General features: G+C 45.7%; 1 protein-coding gene across 1 annotated transcript in view; it reads right to left on the bottom strand.

Moving 5' to 3' along the window:
• Positions 1-9,402, bottom strand: part of LRRC9 (leucine rich repeat containing 9) — a 67,562-nt gene extending 58,160 nt beyond the window's left edge. Inside the window, 2 exon segments of the mRNA XM_075501650.1 lie at positions 7,816-8,052; positions 9,313-9,402. Of these exon segments, the coding sequence (XP_075357765.1) occupies positions 7,816-8,052; positions 9,313-9,402 (327 nt within the window).
• Between the last annotated feature and the right edge of the window lie 9,375 nt (positions 9,403-18,777).

The raw sequence follows: 18,777 nt of genomic DNA on the forward strand, positions 1-18,777 counted from the left end.
AGAGTTGCCAAGATTCCCCCCTTTTTCAGGAGCCTCTTTAGGAATGTCACAAGAATTGTGTATATGACACAGAAGAATAAATCGTGTCTTCCAGGTTAATTTTGTCCAGAACGGTCTTGTGAAACCTGCTCTACTAACAGCTGAACAGAGACACTGCTGACCTGAAAAGCTTTCTATTAGCATCACAATCCTCCTTCCATTTGGAGTTAGCCTTTCTCATGCTGTCCTGGGAGCCCAGTTATCTCACTTTTTTCTTTTTCCCTAGGCCTATCTCCAGTTTGCTTTGTTGATTGGGGTCCTAGAGCTCACAAAGGTCCTGCCGCCCAGGCTAGATGACAGGATTATGGGAACATGCGGTCTTTCCACCACTTGAAGGCAGGGCGATCCCTAGGAAGGGTTGATAAGACTTCCGAGTGTAAAGCAGAGAAAATATTCAACTCATTTCACTTGCTTGAATTTTTCTCCCCAGCTCTCCAAGCTGTGTGAAAGGCAAAAGCTCATTTCCTCTTACAGCATCTTTCACTGGCTCTTATCTATTTCTGTTTTCTTATCTATTTCTCTACCATGTTCAGCTGTAATGAGTTGATAAGAATTCAGATAAGGAAATTACAATGAATGGGATGTTGTTTTTTTCTTGGGCACAATAAGGACAGATTCTTTAGGCCTTACTCTGGGAAACCTTCCCTGTAATGTTGCTTGCGAGTGGCAAAACCCACTTGGTTGTCACAGAGATGAGTTGTAACCTGTAGTTCTATTTTCATAAACATAATGTTGATGGCCAAAGTTGTATGTTGATGGATACTATGAACTTTCCAAGGCAGTGACTCATGTCAGCATTTTGAGGAAGGTAACATTTTCTTCACAATCCAGCAGAGGGCCCTGGATCTGATTTCACTTTTTTTTGGCAGAAGATGACTTTAATTATACAATGGGGTTGTTCAAGGGAAACCAGCAGAGCCCTGTTTTCAGTTCAGGTTTTGATTTTTGCAAAAGTTAAGTTACATTAGGAAAAGAACATGCCACAAGTAATAAAAACAAGTAATCGGATGTATTTACTTATCTACCCACTCCACTGCAGAGAATAAAAATGATGATTTTAGGGGTTATTTATATCAGGGATTAATCCTGCCTGGTTTTGCTTTTTCAGCACTGACATCAGCTAGAGTTTGGGGAATGTAGGCTTGTGTTCATTGCAAACATTTAATTCACAAAATAAAGCCACAGATGAGTAGAGCTGGTAAGAATTTGCAGGTTGTTCTCTCCAATTTGAATAATGTGATATACAGAATGCACTACAATGTGATTTTGAAATGTAAAGCAATAATGTTCCCTTTGAAGTGCTGATATCAAGTGCTAAATGATATATCAATTAAATGCAAAAACAAATCCCAACCCTGCAAATATTATACAAAAGCAGCTTCTTTGAAGTCAATGGGACTAATTACAAATATAAAATAGAGCCTGGTTCTACAGCACTTCTGTTAACTGGAGTTTAATTTCATGAATTTAATAAAAAATAGATTAAAGGTCTCAGAACAACTCTAGCTTGGCTTCACACTGGCAAAATGCAATCCCTGCCGGAGTCAGCCATCTGTGGGTCTCTAGCACCCAATGCCTCAGAATTGTGTTTAGCTTTGCACCGCAGAGCATTACAGCTCTTGTATCATAGATGAGGTGTGCAGGCACCGACTGGCAAGGGGTTCAATTCAGTATTATAGCCAAACTATTCAGTATTATAATACCTAACATTTAGGCAGGTAGAGCCAGCTCAAAAGGGCAACTAGACACATCCGTTATTTGCTGTCTATTTTGAGACAGAGTAGACATCCTCAGGGTTGACTGGGTATGAGCCAGCTAATGAACAGGCAACAGCCTCTTGTTCACAGAGCTTCTCATAAGAAATATTTAAATGAATAATTAGAAATGGGGAGTTCTGAGCCTGATTTTGATTTATGAATTGGCCCCGTGGCTGCTGTAAAGATGTCCTTGGTTCTCATTTGTATACAAAGCAAGAAAATTAGGTCTGTGGTATAAAAAATGGAGGAAAAGAGTATTGCTCATTAGGGGAATATAAGTCCCAGCTATCAAGGTTACACTGAGGCAGCTGTTGCAACGTTCAGTTTTATCATATGCAGACTTATCTGTCCTCAGACCTCTTACGTTAAAGTTGATCTCTCAGGTTACCTGTTAGCACCGTATCTTTAGATGAACCAGTGGCAGACACGTAGATATCCTCATAGCAACTATTAGAAGCATTGCTGATTACCTTCAGCTGACAATGGCTTAGAGGTATCTCTGGGCACAAAGCATTGTGTCTATGAAGAATGTGTTCCCTTTCACTGCAGTTTTGTCAATATTTGCATATTGCAGCAGTTCTGGGTCTTAGGGATGCCTCTCAGTTACACTAAAAAGTGTAATCTCTCGTGTGTTTTAGAAGTGATTGCAGGTCTTCTCTCCATAGGCTGATTCTCTGTGCCATGCCAAATACTAAACAAAAGCATATCAGGCCATTTCTGTTTCCTCCAGCATGTGAGCTGTAATCTTTAGCATCTATGAGTTTCCAAAGACGTGCAAACGGTACATAATCAACACTCAGAGTCTGAAATGCATGTACTATATCAGCATAAATCAGGACCCAAAGGCTAACCTCTAATGGACTTGCTGCGGAGCTGTGTAAGTGCATAGAGCACTCTGCGCACAAATACCTTCTGATGTAATGCAAGGGAATGAGAACTCATAAAGAAAACTGTTTCTGCTTCTCTGGCAGCTGGCTGTACCTTTTGGGTACCAACCAAACTATCCTATGATGGAAGCAATTCTGGCTAGACCTTTGTCTCACTTTCTTCAGCTTCTCCCAAAAGCAAATCTGTGGATATTTTTATTGTAGTTAATTTTGTTTTACTTTTGCTGTTTTACCAGTATCAATGCCATTGCCCATATAAACTTCTGGCCACTGTATGATCTGTTCAGAGCTCACATAGACTGTCTTGTCTGATACTTTCTTTTCAGCTGGATCATTAACAGTGAAATTAAATAGCACCAGACCCATTGGTGTCAGTCTGAACGTTTTTCTCAGTGATGACTGGCCTCTGAAACTGCTCTGCCAGGGCTTGAAGAAGGCAGTCCTGTTCCATGCAGCTGGGAATCTCTGACAGGACAAATTCTAATGCTTCTTCTTTTAATAACTCTGGGCTGGGCTCCCAGGATGAGCGCTGTAAAAAGAGAAAAAGATTACTGTTCTGAAGATGCTCATGAACAACATTTGCAATAGCACGCAGAGATCCTGCTGCCACATGGAGGATGTACTTGCAAATAATATCACTAGTTAAGATTGTGGATTCAGATGCAGACTCCTGGTCCAGTGTCCTCCAGGACAGGGAGTCATTTGAACAGACATATCTTCTAGAGGTAAATGCAGAGCCTTTCAGACATAGCACTTGGATGGCAATTCAGCTACCAAGCAGTGCTGAAACTAGGCCACTACTGAATGTATCTTGCATATGCAGAGCTCCCACCTACTCACCTGTCTACTCTGCTCAGCTCTCCTTCTGTACAGAGAGGTTGAAGCTGGGAAGAAGGGGGAAACAGGCTGTGTTCATCAGAGGCCTGGTGGTTTTTCTCCTCTCTGACACCTGATACAGGCACATCCCAAGGCTGTGCCTGCTCACGTGGTCAGCAGTTTGCTGTTTAAGCTCCTGCCACTGGATTTCCTTGTAGAACTCCCTTTTCAGAGAAACAGAGGTAATCCTCACTGCTCCTAGAGAGGCTGTTGATGTGGAGGGGGTGAAGGACAGAGCAGTCAGTCAGGCTTACCCGGGGAAGGCACCACCTTTAATCACATTTCATTACAACTGGAGGGCTAGAGATGCTGAAAGCTCTTGCATGATGTGGGAATTAAAGGGCCAGGCAGGGACTTCGTATACTGCTGTGGTACAGCTATAGCCAGGCAGACCTCAGAGCAATGAACTGTCTGCTAAAGACTGTTGCTGTGACCTTTGAAAGTGAAGGAAGGTTAAATTACACAATATGTAGTAAAAATGCTACTGTTTAGACTCTAGTATTTTTGAATTTGCACTTACTAGAGGCCCCAGTTGAACCAATCCCCTCATTTTACAGCATGTGGTAAGAGATGGCCCTCTCCAGGAGACCATTTTCTGAGCTGCAGTTTTGGACTAGAGTACCTGTCTCATCTCTGCAGTCATGCATTACAAAGGAGAGCGTACCCTACAGAGCTGTTTGTCCAGGAAGGCTGTTATTACACCCATACTCAACATTCTGTCTTTCCTGTGCTTAACCAGTTTTGCTGTTGCTTTCCTGGCACTGGGATACTTGTGCTTTCAGTAGCAAAATTGGACCTAAGACCCACTGGCTGATGCAGAAACTTACTCCAGATTACAAAGCAGTGCTGGGATAGGAGCCTGTGTGGTGGGTCCCAGGAGTGCTGTGCGGGAAGCGTGGAGGTAGATGATGCCTTGAAGCTCTGCAGGAGGTTGGGGTAACTATTTCCAGACAAGCCTGAAGCATTGGCCTTGGCAGTTGTAGCAGTGGGAGGAGTAGTTGAAAAGGACCTTGGAAAGGCTGCCTGGCCCTGCTTCATTGACAGACCTTGTGGAGGTGGAGAGGGAGAAGCTATGAAGACAAAAGGTCCAAGGGGCTCCCTCGAAGGACCACTATGCAAGAACTGGTTGGTGGACTGAAAGATGACGATGGCCTTTGCTGTGAGTAGAGCCACCACCATGGGTCAGCTTTTCTCTCAGGCCATTTGCCTTTCTATAGTGACAGTTTTGAGTAGTTTGGCTTGCCCAGGAGGAGTCATTATTCTCACCAGGAATCCAGCCTTGCCTTGGGAATCCCAGTAGCTCTCTGTGCCTTGTAGGGTAGGCATGTGCCTGATTTACCCCACAGCATGGCTCCTGGGGTTTCTACCTGTCTGTGTCTGAATGAGATCTGATTGCATGCTGTGGAAGGAAATTCGTGCACGCTGGCCAGGCCAGTGCCATCATACGCTCCCAGAGGTTTGCCTGTTTGGGGGAGAGAGTGTGAGACATGCGTGGAAACCAGGTGGTCGGCAGTGCAGATGTGGTGAATTGAAAACCAGACTGTAGCTACTACAGTGCTTGAGTCTTTTCTATGGGGTAGGGAGAGGTTGTTTTACTTATATTTGTTTTTGCAGTTATGTCAGAAGCCTCATTTCTTTTTTTGCTTTTCTTTTTCCTATTGCAATTCATTTATTCTAAAACGTCAAGAATAAATCCTCAAGAAAGAGGAGATGATTTTTTTCTGTTGCTGAATCGGTTGATATACCCTGCCAGGTCCTATGCTCTTTGCCGGTAATGTTACATCTGAGACCAAAAATCCCCTCAAGGTTCAAAGTCACTTTGGCCCAGCAGCATACATCAGCCCCAGAACACAAAGGGCTATAATGGAAAGAGAAGCAATTTGTGTGTATATGTTCTCAGACTTCATATATTCAGAGGCTTATAATGTCCAAAGGGAAGAGCGAGAGAATTAAATACCAATGAGCAGAAATAGATGAGCCCTTCGCAAGTCAGTTTTCAACACAATACAATACAAACTACCGGGAGCTTTTGAAAATTCATTGAAAACAGAAAGAAATAATCTTTGTTCCTTTGTGCCGAGTATTACTTAAGCTCACACCTCTCTTAAGCACACACTTGATTAAATCTTCATCCAGCCTGATCTTCCTGCGGGAATCTTAAAAAAGCCTGTAAAATCTCTAGTGACGTAACCTTATACATGACAGCCCGGGTTGTGCCAGGTTCAAAGTTTTCTGTACAAGCTTGCAAAATGGATTGATCAAGCTTTCTGAGTATCTGTCCTGTTGATTTTTTTTTTTCATTCACCCTGGCAAACCAAAGCTTTGCTATCAGAAATGTATGTACCACACCTGTGACAGTCAGTGGGAGCCCAGGATTTGTATCCAAGGTTTGAAATTGGACCTCTAGTTTCCCACCTGATTGTGTGGTGATGAGCAGGGCTGATTGTATTGCATGAGACTGTTCCAGGTCACCTGGGGACTGTACAGGAGCTGGTGAAATAAAGCCCTAGGTTGCACTACAATTGGGATCCCTGAAGCAAAACCCACTTTTTTGCTTTATTTACGTACTTGTCCTTGCTTGTCCCCATTTCTCTTCAATAAGCAGAGCACACAGTCCACACTCTTTCCTTTAAGTCTTTTACTATAGTTACGCTGTCTGTGTTCATGCCAGCAACCCTCAGATTATGATAACCTTTTTGGACTGTAGAAATGAATCATTCCTAGCATGTGTGCACCCATTCTGATGATGCTGCATTAACAGAAGACCTTTGTGATTGCATACTGCTCACACAGCAAAGCTGTCAGGGGCTTGGTGCTCTTACAGGCCTTCTCCTGAGCCCTCCAGTCCATTACTGACCCACATAAATAGTATCATAGGGCCGCCCCAGAGAGTGATTGACACAAAAGAAAACTGGAGAGTCCGAACAAGGACATGTATTAAGCTCTATGGGAAGACATATTTTTGAAAACATACTGTATATCATTAACATTATTAATAGTAACTTTGAAGTCACCAGAATCTTGCCAGAATCATAATCAGACGATATACTGTGCACGACGTGGTATATGTCAAAGGGGGAAATACAAATTAGGTAAATTTATCTATCTCCATTGCTCCTGAGGTGAGCTTTAGGTGTGGGATTTGGCAATGCAAACTTGATGACTAAAATCATATGCTACTGAACTGTAGCAAACACTGTCCTATCTTGACATAAACAAATAAAGAAAATCCAATGAGCCTGTGCATATAAGGCAGCTTGAGCACACTGGAGGGCATATTTTCACCACTGTTCCACGAAGATGTTAATGCTTACTTAATAAATGCTTTATGTGTGAGTTACAGGAGAATCAGCGTTCACAATGAGGGGTTTGGCAGAGCTGCATGGTTCAGGCAGCTTCTTCCTCAATCAAAATCTTGAAGCTGGTGTCAAAGATAGATTTTCTGTCTATCTCAGGTGTCTTTGGAGCATGGATTACCTGGAAGTAACTCACAAGTAAAGCTGAATTTGATAGACTATGTGGTGTGACACTTACCTCTGTAATTGTTTTAACAAAGCAGTGGCTCAACAGGAGATTCCCTGGTAGTCTTTACCCTCTGGATAGCCATATTTCAGCCAAGTGGTTTGGAGCAGTTTTCTTGTTCTAGCCCAGATGGTCTTGCATGCTGTGTTAAAGCATATGTTGCCCTGAAAGTAAAATGACCTGTATAATAATTGCTGATCTTGAAATAGGGCACAAAGCATAGAAAAGGTAGAAGTGGGTTTGATGTCATTGTTTTTCAGTAAGTAATCACACTAGGGAGCTCAAACCAAGAAAGAAGCTATTGATGGTTAGGTCCCCACTGTCTGTTGAGATCTACCTCAAGTAGTAACTCACCAACCTATACCACGAGTTTTCAAGCATGGCTATCAGGGCAGGCAGAGCCTCAGAAGTCCATGGGACCTTGTGTGTACAAGTGCAGTTGATGATGGTATGTCATGAATTACGTTTGCAGAAGCTGTTCCACAAGGCACCAGAGCTTACAGGGCAGACAGAAGGCAGTACACTCGTTTTATAGCTACTTCTGAAGATTTTTTTCATGACAATATAGAAACAGTCATGTGATTTCCCTTTTTAAAGCCAAATGTTGCTGGTCTGAGCCTACAGTATCTCCACAATGGAATTGTACCATGCAACCCCAACCAGAATAACGTCTTACTCTTTAAAATCACCCTTGCTACTTAGAGCTTGAGACAGTGGATTATATCTGAACTCACAGCAGTCACTTCACTTCCAGTGTGATTTGGCTGATCTTGAGCATGTTGCTCACACTGGCACCTTTGGCTGCAGACCTCCAAAAGGACACCCCTGTCCTTGGTCCACCCCACCGTGCTGAGGAGCCCATCTTTGAAGGGCCATGGGGAGCTGGGACTGAACAGCATGGACTCGGGCAGCAGCAGCATGGCTCCCAGAAACAGATCCTGGACTGGAGTGAGGATAAGGTTGGCAATTCCCTGAGAAGATAACAGAAATGGAAATGCTGGAGGCTACTTCTGAGGCTCTTCATCTTGTATTGTGGGCTTATCCTGAATTTCCTCCCCCCTTGCCTGGAGAGAGTAGAAACCTGTTAAGTTTTCAAACCCAAGCATAAGCGTGCTGGAGCTGGAGGGGATCTGAAGCATGCCTAGGGATGCTGTGACATAAAGATCACAGCTGGAGATCTGTTGCTGCAACAGGCAACGAGCCAGATGGGGGTGAAGTCTTCTGGCTGGGGCAAGTACTCTCCACCTCGTAGCCTGACTTGTCACATCACAAGAGAGATGTCCTTCTGCAAGACAGTAAATTCCTTACTTTGACCTGTCAGTGCTGGAGCTCCATGCAATGCAGGAATGATCCCATACCATTTACCTGACTTTATTTCCTCATCTGTGGAAGGATGGCGAGGATACTGGTTCCCAGTGTACCTGGGAAGCGTCACAGATCCTGCCCTGTACTTTCACCTTTGCTGTATCTCATGCCACTGCTGCTCTCACTAACAGCAAGGATCCCTGAGAGTTCACACCGCCTCTGTAAGCAAGCAAACACAATGGCACACCAAAAAAAGGAAAGGAAAAAAAAAAAGGCACACAGACACCTGCTGTGAGTTTATTTTGACAAGTGTCATTTAGATGCAATAAGCTGTGATCATGTCTCCGGCGTGGCTGCAAACAGAGAGGAGTCAACTGGGTAAACAAACCCAGGTGCTCGGGAGCAGAACGCGGCTTCTTCCGCTGGGTTGGGGGGCTGGCGGAGAGAGGGGGAACGGGCAGCTTTTAGGATGCGCTTGGCCGCGGGCTGTCTTTCCCCCTCCGCCAAGGCTGGAGGAGCCGGCGGAGCCGGCGGCGTTCCCGCGGCGGGCGCGTCGCTGTGCCTGGCTGCGGCGCGCTGTGGGGTGCGCGGGAGAGGAGGGGATGCGGCGGAGGGGGATGCGCACTGTGTGGGGGACCGCAGGAGAGGAGAGGGAGGCGTGTGCCTGCCTGGAAGGGGGCATTTCTTCCCTTCTACACACAAGCCGATGCCTACCCTGCTGAAGCAGTTAAACGGGGAGAGCAGCAGCCAGGCTGGCAGATTCCTGCCCTGTGATATGCCAGCCACAGGGTGACGCAAGGGCTGGAAGGCTCCAACTAAACAAGCCATTTTCACCTGCGTAATAAGCGCTAGTGGAGATACAGCAACAGCAGCAGCAGCGGCTCCGAGCCCCCGCAGCCGGCCAGACTCCAGCGCGGCCGCAGCACCATCCAGCCCTCGGCGGCCACCGCAGCTTTTTCGGTGGCTTCCGCTGCAGCCTGAGAGCCGGAGACCAGCGGCCGCCTTGCAGGCAGCATGTCAGCCCCGCCGGACCCCCAGGACCTGCTGCTGGCGGGCACTGGGGCGCACTGGGCTGCGGACGGGGCGGACCAGTATGCAGCTGGGGCTCCGCTGCGGGATGGAGATGGGGCTCAGCAGCGGGAACAGCTGGTTTTCGGCTCCGCCAGGGAACACCCGCCCGTTGCCATGGCGACTGCATCCCCAGGTAAAAGGCGAGGGGTACCCAGGGATGCTCAACAAAGGGGCCCTGGCAGCAGCGTCTCCTGGTTGTCTCGTTCCCGTCCCTTCCCCCGTTCTTCTCTCAGCCTGGCTGCTTGGAAACATTACTAATGAGTTAGTGAGCGCATGTAGGAAAACAGAAAATAACAAGCTGTTGTGGCCTTTGCAAATAATCATTTTTGCTGATGTGGGGGAGGTGGGACGCAGGACCCAGCCAAGTTCCCTAAAGCCCTTTGCAGTTTGCTAGGCATCCAGACTTCAGTCAAATGTTAGAGGGCATTTGATTTCACCTGACTTGATCGGGCTCTGTCCTCATTTGTCGTACACCTGGACACATCTGGAGTGACAGATCTCAAAGGAGTTACTTTAGCTATTCCCCATGCCCCTGGAATTCCTGCATGGCCCCTTATGTTATTTCAACATGTAGCTTTTAATGGAGTGCCTATTCTGAAGTGTTTGTATATTTTCTGCATGCTTTTGAGACACGTCCATTTAATCGTGGACTTTCTGGTTGCTGTGTTCTCCTCCCTTTGCCTTTTTAGGTGTATTTTACTTAAGGTGCATTTAGTTTAGCTAGGGTCTGCAGGTTCATTGATTTTCAGTTTACTTTTGAGATGTATTTGATTTCCCTTGGTTTAGGGTTCCTTTCTTTAGTGGGCATATTAATAGCAGGTGTATATCTATTAATGAACCCCAGAAGACTTCAGCTTCCAGTAGCTCCTGGTAGAAATGTTTGTGGAAAAATGACTCTATTTCCTTCTTGGTGACACTTCCCTACTTTCTTTCCCATTGCTGCCCATCAGAGAACCCAAATAACCAAATAATCCAGCCCTGGGGAAGCTGGTGGATCCCATCTAGATTCCTCTTCACTGGGAAGTAGATGTTTCCATTATACAGCCTGATAGCATTAAACTTGTCTTGACTAAGTTGAGGGTCAGGGCTTGGGATGGGAATCGGTCTCCGTTATGCAATAGCTGCAGGGGCATTAGGAACTGCGTTTTTGGGCTGAGTCCTTTCTAATCCCCTCCAATCAATCAGCACAAAGAGTAGCTGGCCAGAAAGAACACAGTCTGCATGACTATGTGTATTATTCCACTGATACCCATCCGTCTGTTTTTTTCAGGGTCTGAGTGTGCATCTGTGCATGTGTGTGCTCTCAACATGGATGTTTCCCTGGTGCTTTTCTGTCTGCTTGATGCTACTGAGTTCAGTAGTAAAATGGGTTCTAACGCCCATCAGCTGATGTGGGAAATGTTTTGCTGTTTTGTAGCTTTAGGCAGGCAGCAAATCTGCTGATGTGCCGCTCATTCGCTGATCTGAGTGGTAGGTTGTGAAACGTGACTTTCTACTGGAGAGAGAGGCAGATGGCTTGTAATGTAAGGCTGTTCTAGGTGCGGGGGACGCCTTCGTGAAGAGGGGCAGGATTGGGGTCTCCAGGTAGGGTTGCCTCAACAGTATAATGACATGAAGGAGGGGGAAAGGACCTTGTGAGTTTTTGTTGTTCACTGGTGGATAAAAATATGGCCATGCTGAATCTTAGCGTACAGAACAAAGAGGGGTGGTCTCTTAAATAGTGTAAACCCCCAATAACTTGAATGACTGTGATACTGCTTACATTTAATGAAAGCTTCTTCAGGCTTAACCTGATCTGTAGATTCAGGCTTATAGAATGCCGAACAGACAGAATGAAAGAAGGAAAGAAAAGAAAAAAGAAAGAAGGAAGAAAGAAAAGGAAAAAGAAGGAAAGAAAATTTTCAGCTTTTGGAATCCTCTGCAAAACGGCTTTAGACATGTTTATTTGCATGTGTTAAACTGTGGCAAGGTGGAGATACAGTGAGCAATACAGACGTTTTTTGGTGTTTGCTAGCTGTGGATTGACAGCCTGTCAAATTAGCAATATCGTAAGAGTCGTAATGTGTTTTAAACATTTCCCATTTTGTTTTTCCTGTTTAATAAAGTAACTGTTGTGTGGTTGTGTGTGTGTCTAGCTGACCATGGCAGACAGAGCAGCATCCCAACCAGTGCAGTCCTGCACACACAGTCTCCTTTTCTGTTTGTGGCTGCAGCACCTGTATTTCTGTTCCACGTTACCTAGACAGCTACAGCTCCCGCTCCCTTCGCTGGGGGAAGTAAATTATTTCCCTGTTCTCTCTGTGTGACTAAATATTCTTAAGTTGCTGAATAAGAGCTCTGTCATATTGCTGAATATCTAAAACTGTCAAGTATTTCAGAAACTCTAATTCTCCTGCTCAGAGGGAGATTCCTGCATGTTCCTAAGCTGTAGGAATGGACCCAGCGGGAGATACCTAGCTCCAGCAACTTACAACATTGCCATAAACTGTCATAAATTTACAGCACTCCCTATACAATGGGGCACCTGGGGACACTTTAGAAAAGGAACAATTCATCCAAACAAGAGTGAACTGGACGGTATGTTTTCCAGGTAGTTTCCCGACACATCCTGTATCTTCCTCCACACCTCTCAGACCAGTCCTTTTTGTAACAAACATGGTTATGCTCTTTGAGGCAAGAGCAGGTTTTGGAGATTGAGAGATTATCCCAGCATGAAAATAACTGAAAATAAATGGTGGGAATTTATCACAAGTTGTACAGAAGTTTTCTTCTACAACCTAAAAATTTGCAAACTTTCCCTGATCTTGGCTTTTGTTTTAAGTTTGAAAACCAGCCAGGGATTGTTGAAAGGTTCAGGAATATTTTCAAGCTGGCCGTGGGCCCGGCTTTGAGCCAAACTGGCCTCGTGTCAAAACCTTGTGAGTGGTTTCTGAATGATGAAAAGCAATGGATTTCACTCCCCGTTCTTCAGATCAACCAAAATCGGCAATGATTTGGACTGCAGAAAAAAATTCCCATGAGGAGTAGAAAGCTCAGAGATTTCTTAAGCAAAGTCGGGGCAATAAAGAGCTGCAGATCCCACATCCGTTTCTCCTCCTGCAGAGCTACGGTGAAGATCGACTCCAGTAGCTTTTGGGCAGAGACAAAGCAGTTTCTCTTGCTTTTATACTTGGCTCCCGGGGTTTTGCTGAAAATGTTTCTCTCCCTCAAATGGAGAGTTTCTCTTCTTCCCAAGGATGACTTTGGTTCAGGTTGAGAGGAGCTTGCAGGCAGCTCTTGCAAGGACTGGGGACTGAAGCAGTCCTGAAAGGCTGGTGAGCAGTTGCATGTTGGTGAAGAGAGCCCCATGTCACCCAACACACCATCTGGTCACAGATTCTGTTATTTATTTTTATATATCAACAGTGATTAAAATTCCTTGAAAAGAATTATTTCCAAAAGTATTACACAGGCTACCAGGCATTCCCCAGGATAAATACATATGGTTTCCTTTAGAGAAATGGCAAAATGTAAGAATGGACTGTACCTCCAAAGTGCAGGTGTGTTTAGGGGGGAAAAAGGGCAGGAGCTCTTTCAAATGTTGTTTCCTGTGTCAGGATCTGGGAAGCTGTATGCAGCTGTGCGCACTGGTGGATATCTGCAGGGTGATTTACAGGCAGCAGTGGTATGTCCCTATGTCCATGTAGCTGAGGCTGAGAGAGCTGCCAGTGAGCCCTGCCTGCTGGTACTCACGTCAGGATGCTCTTGGCCATAGTGGTCAGGACATCCCTGACAATTCTGCCCCATTCCCAGCTGCCTCCAAAGACAGGTCACAGGTGGAGTCCAGCTGCCCAAATGAGAGATGGCCAGTTCCACAGGAGATGGCATTAACAACTGGGACATGTCTATGGGGACACCATGGGATGGCAAATATGGCCTATGGGAACCTTTCTGGAACAGCAGCCAGGGGCTGGTTGGGATCCCCCAGGGCACCTCAGTGGCATGAAGGTCCTATGATTATGGGACTGAATGGCACCCATGTGGTATGTGCCAGCGAGGCGAGGTGGGAAGGAGGGACTAGAAGCTGCTTGGATGAGGCAGATAAATTGAGGAGTAGCCTCTGCCTGCCAAGGAGCAGTGAGATACCAAATCCCAGGAGCACTTTGTGCTCTGATGAGTGTAGATGTAGCACACAAGACCATGAGTGGTCCTGGCTCCTGCTGCTTCATGATAAGGACAGACTGTCTAGGCTCAGTGCTTTTGGTAAAGACATTTTTAAAAAACCTTTCTAATTCATGTAGAGGTCGAGTTTGAAAATGTGTGCCATGTACCCACATGCTCTCACCACAAACTGACCCACCAAACCACCCTGCCAGCAAGGGGCTGCAGTGAGATGCTCCTAGCGTAAGCCTGTGTTTATACTGGTAATGCGTCACCTGTAAATCTCAATTTATTTGTTTCTCTCCAGTTACTGGAGAGGGTGAGTTACTGGTGGCTTTACAGCTCAACATGAAAGAGGTTTTTGGTGGTTTTCAGGCAGCTGGAGAGCCCTGTGGTTCACCTGGGTGGACAGAAGTGGGTATGAACGTGAGCATCTGCACTGCTTGAGTTTGGCACTGACGCTTTTGGGGATGTCAGAGCACAACCAAATGTAGTAGGTTCCCCAAGGCAACTGGCTCAGCTGTTCTTTGTGGCCTTCTCACCCCTTTCCAAGTATTGCTGTAGCAACAGCTCCCCCTCCCTAAGCATCCATGGCAGTGTACTGCTCAAGGCCATGTGCACGGTAAAGGCCAAGATCCAAAACCTGATTTTTCAAGTTGCTGTAGAAAGCGTCTTGATAGGGTGGATTCACTGACCTAAGCATATGCCACAGGGGAGCCTAGGCAGCTGTTTGGAAATACGTCCTCAACTGCCAGGCAATCTTGCTCAGATTTAGCCAACTGAGGCCAGATTTAATCTCACTTTGGAACAGCATATATTCATGCCAATTCTATTACTGACATTTTAGTCCTTCCTGATTTAGAGAATTGAATTTATCTTTTCTCTGCTCCCTGGATTAGTCCCTCAATACCTCTGACATACTGGTGGGAGTGAGGGTGATGGAGATCGTTTGGTGGAGGCTATCCCCATCCCTTGGGGTTTTGTGAGTGCAAGCAGATTTTGCAGAGAGGGACAGAAACATCAGCGGATTTCTTCTTGGATCCTTCTGTTCCTGTAATTCTCATGAAGCTTGACAAAGTGGCCATTTCGTCACAGCCCAAAGTCAGTCATCTAAAAAAAATTCCTGTTGAAATACCATCCTTCATTCCCACTTGGGTAAAGTAGAAGCAATGGCTCCTGTTGGGCTCCTCCAACAAGTGCTCTGCATCTGGGGGTGAAAGGTGCGATTGGAGGTACATAAAATCTCCTGGTTTAAAATCTGTGCAGCAATGTAGTTCTCAACTCCGTACAGACCAAGATGCATCTGTCTTTGCCCTGTTCCCCACAGGGATTTTCTTTAGCCTTCAGGGCTGCAAATGGGTTGAGGAAGAGGATGAGGCAGATGAAAGAGTGGAGTAGCACCAGGGAGGGTGTCTCACCTGCCTTATTTTAATCTTCATCACTTGGTAATGAAGTGTTTTATTTATAGGCAAGGAACTGAGGAGGAGAGGTTGGGGAGGAGGAGAACAGCATGGAGGGGAGAGGCTTTGGATGTCCCAGTTGCAGCAAGCATTGGGTTTTGCGTGTTGCAATACTCCCTGGGCTGTGAGTCTCCCCTGGGCCGGGTGGTTCACTTATGTCTCACTGGTGTCAGGGTCCTGGGAGGCACATCTACCTCCTTTTTTCTGCAGCTCTGGAAATGTCATTCAATGACATGTCTTACACCTTATTTTGCCTCCCAAAAACTGTAGCGTGCAGTACATGCACACTCCGCATGTGCTCTCAGTCTGCCTGGGGATGGTGGCCCCAGCAAATACCTTGGTGCTGCCTCTGGCTCAGTCCTCCTGGAGAAGTTTGGGCACATCCCGTAGGTCTGTCTATCATGTCTTCACAGACTGTCCCTTGAAAGGATGCTGGCCCATCTGCGTTGCCTGGATTGACCCGCCATGCTCAGGACTAGCGTTTGGCTCTGCTTTAGGCTCTGAGACCTGATTTGGCCCCAAGATCTAAGTATTTTGCGTGTGTGTCTTTTATCTCAAAGTTCCTGAAATACCCAAGGAGCTGGGCTGCAGATCCACATCAGAAACAGGGAATGGAGGTTTTTAAGTGGGTGACTTCTTAGGAATTTACCTCACTTTCCCTCCTGAGTAGTCAGTACTCTAAAATGGGCCCAGATGCACTAAGCCTTTTTCATTTTTAGTGTGGCATTTATGTCCTTATGTCTGTTTTTAATGTTGTATTCTCTTACTGCCAGATCAGGGCTGCTTACAAAATTCTGGGGGTTCTTGTTTTTCTTGGGTTGTTTGTTGTTTTTTTAAAGAGAAAAGAAGGCTGTCACATAGCAAACCATGTTTCAAGTAATGAAGCATTATTTGTGATTAGTTTTCTAATTTAGGGAAAGTAAATGTATGTGCTGCTGTAGACTTAGCATGATTCAGCACTCAGGAACACACCCCACATTTAGTATTCTTGTTTTTTAAGACAATTCTGATTTATGGTCAGCCTATTCCTCTAAGAAACCCCATACCTTCAACAGTGAGAATAAATTCTTGGTACTCACCTGCAAGACAAGACTCGAAATAGAGGGGACCTTAATCACCTATTTCAGTCCTCCTTGTTTCAATAAAGTATTTAAGATCCTAATTATATGGAACATAAGTGCATTCTTAACTGCTTTAAAAAATTAGGATGGTCTTAAGCATATGTGTAAAGGTGAGAATGTGTTTTGCTGAATTTAGGGATAAAAGAAGTAGAAGGTATATCATGGATAAATTGGCTTTATTATCCATTAGACCAGACTGCTTCAGGTCACTTGTGTGTAAAATGGAGGCACCAGCACTTACCTCATTACAGCACTGTGAAAATTAACATTTAAAGACATTGAAAACTTGGAATGAAAATCATTATAATGTCGTTATTGTTTATTTTGATCTATTGTGTGTCCAGGTGAGACTAAAAATTGTTAGAAATGACTACAGCCTTCATAAGCCTGTCTCTTTCAAATATTAAGGTGTTATCTCATAAGCATTGGCTTTATACTTTAATATTCCTTAAAAGTGGGCTTTTCCATCTTTATTTAAATAACAGCTGCTAAAGAGTTCTTTGAATATATATTTCACTGCTGTAATGAGACGCCTGCCCTTGATACAGCCTCCAATTATCATGAGATCTTGTATGAGAAAAGATAGCTGGTTCTTCAGAGATTATTTCGACACAATTGCCATTAACAGCTGCAGCGTTCCCAACATCTCCTTCGTGTAGCCAGTGACTCCCGTCCTGGATGCGGTGCTGCAGCGGGGTGTTTGCTTGGGTACAGGTGAGGACGGAGAGTGGGAGGATGCTCGCCGAAGGATGCTTTCTGCACCGGGGAGACTCTGCAGACCCGTGGAGTTATGTCAGCTCGAGGCTTTGCTGTGCCATTCAGGACATGAATTCTGTCTTATTTTTCAGCAGTGCTGAATTTATTAACTGCAGCTGATTTATTGTTGGTAACTTTAAAGACATTGAAGGGCTTGTTAACTGCAGCCAGCAAAAAGCAAATCTGTGGAGCAGCCTTGTCAGGCTGGAAACCTTCCTGCTCCCAGCCCCTGGGGATCTTGTGCTTCTCGTGTCTCTGAGGTTTTTTTCTGTGCAAATATCAGTCCATGTCTCGGGTGCACATGTGGGTGCCCCTGGGTGAGCCCCATGGCCGAGGAGGAGGAACTGCAGCACCAGGGCACAGCCTCCGGCCATGCGGCTGGGCAGGAGCTTCTCGCTGCCAGTGCTGGCAGTGCTTTGTCTCCCGAACACAGCCCCAGGTGGCCAACCCTCAACCCATCGTAGCACCCTTCATATACACATTGCAAAGCCACAAATGCAGAAGTTACAGATCTGAACAACATGCCCAACCTTTCCGTGCCTGCGCTGCATTAGTCGCCAGCTGTATGACCAGACAGCCTAAAAATCCTCACCCTGGGCAGCCTCTGCATCACAGCTGTGCAGAGAGGGGCTGCAGACAGCCTGAGCCAGCTGCAGACAGCCTGAGCCATCAGAGTTTGTACTGATTTTCTTCTGCTGAGCCTGTCCCCTTACACACTGCTCCCAAAAGCACTCAGGGGCACCTGCAAAGGAATTGCTGGAGGGACAGGCTGCATTTATGGCTTGCAATCAGCAAGGGAGTTTTGCCATTTACAGGCCTAATTCTGCCCCCCAGCTTGGAGGTAGCAACGCTGATGCAGGGAGGGTGCCTACACCCACCAAAACCAGCATTTTGCATGCCAGGGAGGTGGGGAGTCCCTCACCCCATATAGGTCCTGACATGCACACAGCCAGCAGAGCAGTTCTGCTTGGAAGTGCTTTTAAATCCCAAGCGCATTGGCAGGCCAGAGGGCTAGATCCTGAGCAAAGCCTAAACGTTGCTCTAAGTCTGCCACCACTGCGCAAGCGTTCACCCGTATTCGGGTCAGCTGCACCCCCCTCCCTGCGCGAGGAACACGCACCGAGGCCACGGCTGGGGTGGGAGGTGAAAACCCTCAGCAGGCAGACCTGGGGAGCACAGTGTCTCATCTCTGCTCTGATCTACTGAGCAGCATCCCCATGTGCTTTGTGGGAGGGTGCAATGAGGTTTCACAAGTACCATCTCTCCACTGACTACTGATGTACGGGAGGGTCTGAATTCCAGTAAGTCTTACTTAGGTCTTTCCCTTGATGTCCTTAATTTAGAGGCAGAAGAGATGCACTTGCTGCTCATATGCGTAGGAAATGTTTTGCGTTTCAGGATATTTTCATTTCTGTTGACTTCAGCAATGAAGCACAATGCAACGCGCTGGAAATTAAATGTGCACTTCAGCTGAACTGGAGGCTTAACTGCTCTGTGTGCAGGTGTAGCTGTATGATATGAACAGTAATCATATGTTATTTGCAGACTGATTGTAGTAAAAAGGGAAATGCCTTCTCCTGCCCCTTATAAAAGTTATAAAAATGTGTATCCCAATTTTGCTCACCATTTTTTCATCTTCTGGTTAGTGCTCATCTCTGTCTTAGGATGTATCATGTTTGCCAGTTTGCTGGGTTTTTTTCCTTTTTATTACAAAGGTTTATATCTTCAGTAAACATCGTTGACCAAAGAGATGCTCTAAACTGCAATATTACTATGCACTAAATTTTAATTGAGACAGTTGCCTTTGATGTGGGGCTGACCTAAAGCTGAGGCTGATTCGTCT

Source organism: Mycteria americana, chromosome 5 (genome assembly GCF_035582795.1).
Source record: "Mycteria americana isolate JAX WOST 10 ecotype Jacksonville Zoo and Gardens chromosome 5, USCA_MyAme_1.0, whole genome shotgun sequence".
NCBI lineage: Eukaryota > Metazoa > Chordata > Aves > Ciconiiformes > Ciconiidae > Mycteria > Mycteria americana.